At 53.4% G+C, this 2,668-nt stretch overlaps 1 protein-coding gene across 1 annotated transcript; it reads left to right on the forward strand.

Moving 5' to 3' along the window:
- The first annotated feature begins 885 nt into the window (after nucleotides 1-885).
- Nucleotides 886-1,949, forward strand: Tmem210 (transmembrane protein 210). Its single transcript, XM_021152075.1, has 4 exons — nucleotides 886-1,005; nucleotides 1,161-1,296; nucleotides 1,527-1,556; nucleotides 1,718-1,949. The coding sequence occupies exons 1-4, from the start codon at nucleotides 918-920 to the stop codon at nucleotides 1,905-1,907; spliced, it is 444 nt and encodes a 147-aa protein (XP_021007734.1). The 5' UTR covers nucleotides 886-917; the 3' UTR covers nucleotides 1,908-1,949.
- Nucleotides 1,950-2,668: the final 719 nt, after the last annotated feature.

Raw genomic sequence — 2,668 nt, forward strand, 5'->3', positions numbered from 1 at the left:
CAGCTACAGAGCTGACATTTCCTCTTTCTGTCTCTTAGTTTGCTTGGCAGGTCCCCTATAGAAGAGAGTGGCAGCAGGGTGGGGCTGCTCTGCTTCTCCGCCTGGGTCACCAAGTTCAGTACAGAGATGTAGGTTAACCCTGACCATGCCAGGATATAGGCCAACTTGCTTCCTTGGGTAGTGACTGTCTGGTCTCCAAGGCAACAGACCCTCAGAGCACTGAGCTCTGACTTCTAACACAGCATGTGTAGCCAGAGAGTGCAGTCAGTTATGAGCCATCTGCTCCCTGGGGGATTGTTATAAGGATATGGCGAGGTATCCAAATGGAGCCAGTGACTCTCCTATCCCAGTGGATTTTCAAGGAGTTCTTAGGACACTAGTAGCACTTTAACCTGGGCTTTAAAGGCTATATGAGCTCAGCCTTCCGAAACAAGAAGGGCACCTGAACACATGTACCCACGCACCTCCCACTGCCCCCTTGTCCTCTGCTTGCCTCAATCTGGGGACACGTTTATTAGCAGGGAGGTTGGTAGAACTCTGACTCCACTTAGAGATCTGCAGTCCTGATGTTAAAAAAGAAATTGAGACCATGGTCCTTAACACCAGACAGACAGCAAAGTAGGTTTCTCACCCATTTAACTAGAAGTTCTATCTGTCCTTAAAGCTGTAGCCCTAATATCCCCTGACTCAGATCCAGCCAGGGCTTACCAACCCTGTCCCCTTTACCTGCTCCATCCAAGCTTTCTGTCCCAGGATTCCTGGAATTCCAGCATCCAAATACGAATGAAGTTCAAGTCAGTCTGAAGTGAGTGCTCTGAGGCCCTGCCCCCACACTCTCTGCCTCACAGTCCCACTGTGAGGTCAGCACCTTCCAATGAGTTCCGTCTAGAGGTGTGTGGTGGGGTTGGGGGCTGGACATGGCCCCCTGTCCCCATCCTGAGTCCTGCCCAGCTGGCAGCCCCCTTGGCCTGATATGTCTGTCCCTTTTGCTCATCCCTGCTTCAGGTGCCTCCTCCCAGTAGCCCTCCAGCCAAAGCCCCTCCCTTTTCCAGACAGGGCAAGCCATTTGTGTCCTTCCAAGGGCCACAGGGTGGGAGGTGGACCTGAGGTCCTCCACAGGGAGGTGACTGGCCCCTGGTCTTGTGGCCTTGTTTCTGCAGCTGGAACCTACTGTGAATGCAGCCTTGGCCTCAGCCGTGAGGCCCTTATTGCCCTCATTGTGATGCTGGCTGGTGTCAGTGCCAGCTGCTTCTGTGCCCTCGTTGTTGTGGCGATTGGTGTCTTTCGGGCCAAGGGGTGCGTGAGCTTGGGATTGGGCATAGTGGGAGTGAGGCCGTACTACTGACACTGGGCTGTTAGTCATGCTTTGAGGGGCCTCTTCCTGGGGTGGTATGACACGAGAGGCTGGGGATAGTGTTTTCCATGGTGTGTGCTGGGTATGAGGGTTGTAGGAAGATGTTCCAGGGACTTCAGGCATGTGGATTGAGCATTTCTCCAGAGTTCATACCTGCCTTTGTCCCCCTCAGTGAGACGGGCCCTGGACACTCGCAAAACAGGTAAGTGTGTCAGAGGAAGTCTCAAGGGTGAGCTGTGTCCTCTCTCTGCCCCCTTCTGGAAGTGCAGCTCACAGTTGTATTGAGAGCAATGTCTTCAAGGGCTGGCTTCCCCTGGGTGGCCAAGGTCTTGTTGGATCATGCTGATGTAGCTCATCATGCAGGTTGGTGGCGCCCTATGGGGTCCAGGAAGATCGCATAGACCTGCACACGGTACATGTGGAGTCCCACCTCATGGACCCTGATCTGGATGTATCCATGATGCAGACCTTGGATGGCCAAGGCCTCATGACCATGTCTGCTCCTCTAGAGCCACCTCCACCCCCTCCACCTCCTCCCCCACTTCCACAGTAGTGGAGAGCAGCTAGGGTGGAGAATTAAACAGTATTTAGTGATCATGTGCTGTCCTTCTTGCATGTCCCTCAAGAGGTAGTGTTTGTGCATGAGTCATGGTGGGTGTCCCCATCCTGGGTGACTGAGCCACACCCTTGGGGTTTCTAGCTCTTAGCCCAGGTGGCCAGTTCAGCTCTTTCCTGCACTTTCCTACTGTTGGTCTTACAAAGATGACTGACCCTGGGCCCTTCCACCGTCCCAGATTCCCCAAGACAGGGCCTGTAAACTGGCATAGCAAAAGGGAGCTGCACTGACTAGACTGAGGCCAGTGCCCTTTCCACTGGCTCTGTCCTCAAGGGTTGCCAGGGCTTGAAGCAACGTCTTTCCTATACTCCCTCTTTTGCCTTAGATGCGTTTCCCTCCTATACTTCCAGGTCTTTCCCTCTGTGGTTAGGCTCCATCACCTGTTTATACTTTCACCAAGCTTCCAGAGACTGAGATCCTTTTAGGATCTGTGGGGTCCTTTTGCTGAATAGGAATGGGATTGTGTCTAGGGTATGGAGTAAGGCACTGCTGGCTGCATTCTATGCAGAACTGGTGGCTTTGATTCTGTTCTTTAGGTCTCAGTGGGGAGGCCAATGGTCACATCAGCTCTATTCTAGGCTCAAGGCCAAGCCAAGACTGGAGCTCTGGACAGGTGGTTGGCAGTGCTGGGCATTGGCTCTCTGCCTAGCCCCCGCCCAAGTTGAGGAACCAGCAGAGGGACAGAAACTGTTGTGTTA

Source organism: Mus caroli, chromosome 2 (assembly GCF_900094665.2).
Source record: "Mus caroli chromosome 2, CAROLI_EIJ_v1.1, whole genome shotgun sequence".
NCBI classification, from domain to species: domain Eukaryota; kingdom Metazoa; phylum Chordata; class Mammalia; order Rodentia; family Muridae; genus Mus; species Mus caroli.

What these genes read in the sequence shown, in the direction of transcription:
- Tmem210 (XM_021152075.1), top strand. Translation starts at nt 918, where the DNA reads ATGGCCCCCTGTCCCCATCCTGAGTCCTGCCCAGCTGGCAGCCCCCTT. An exon ending in GGTGTCTTTCGGGCCAAGGG is followed by an intron (nt 1,297 to 1,526) that starts GTGCGTGAGCTT and finishes TGTCCCCCTCAG; the next exon opens with TGAGACGGGCCCTGGACACT. An exon ending in CCTGGACACTCGCAAAACAG is followed by an intron (nt 1,557 to 1,717) that starts GTAAGTGTGTCA and finishes CTCATCATGCAG; the next exon opens with GTTGGTGGCGCCCTATGGGG.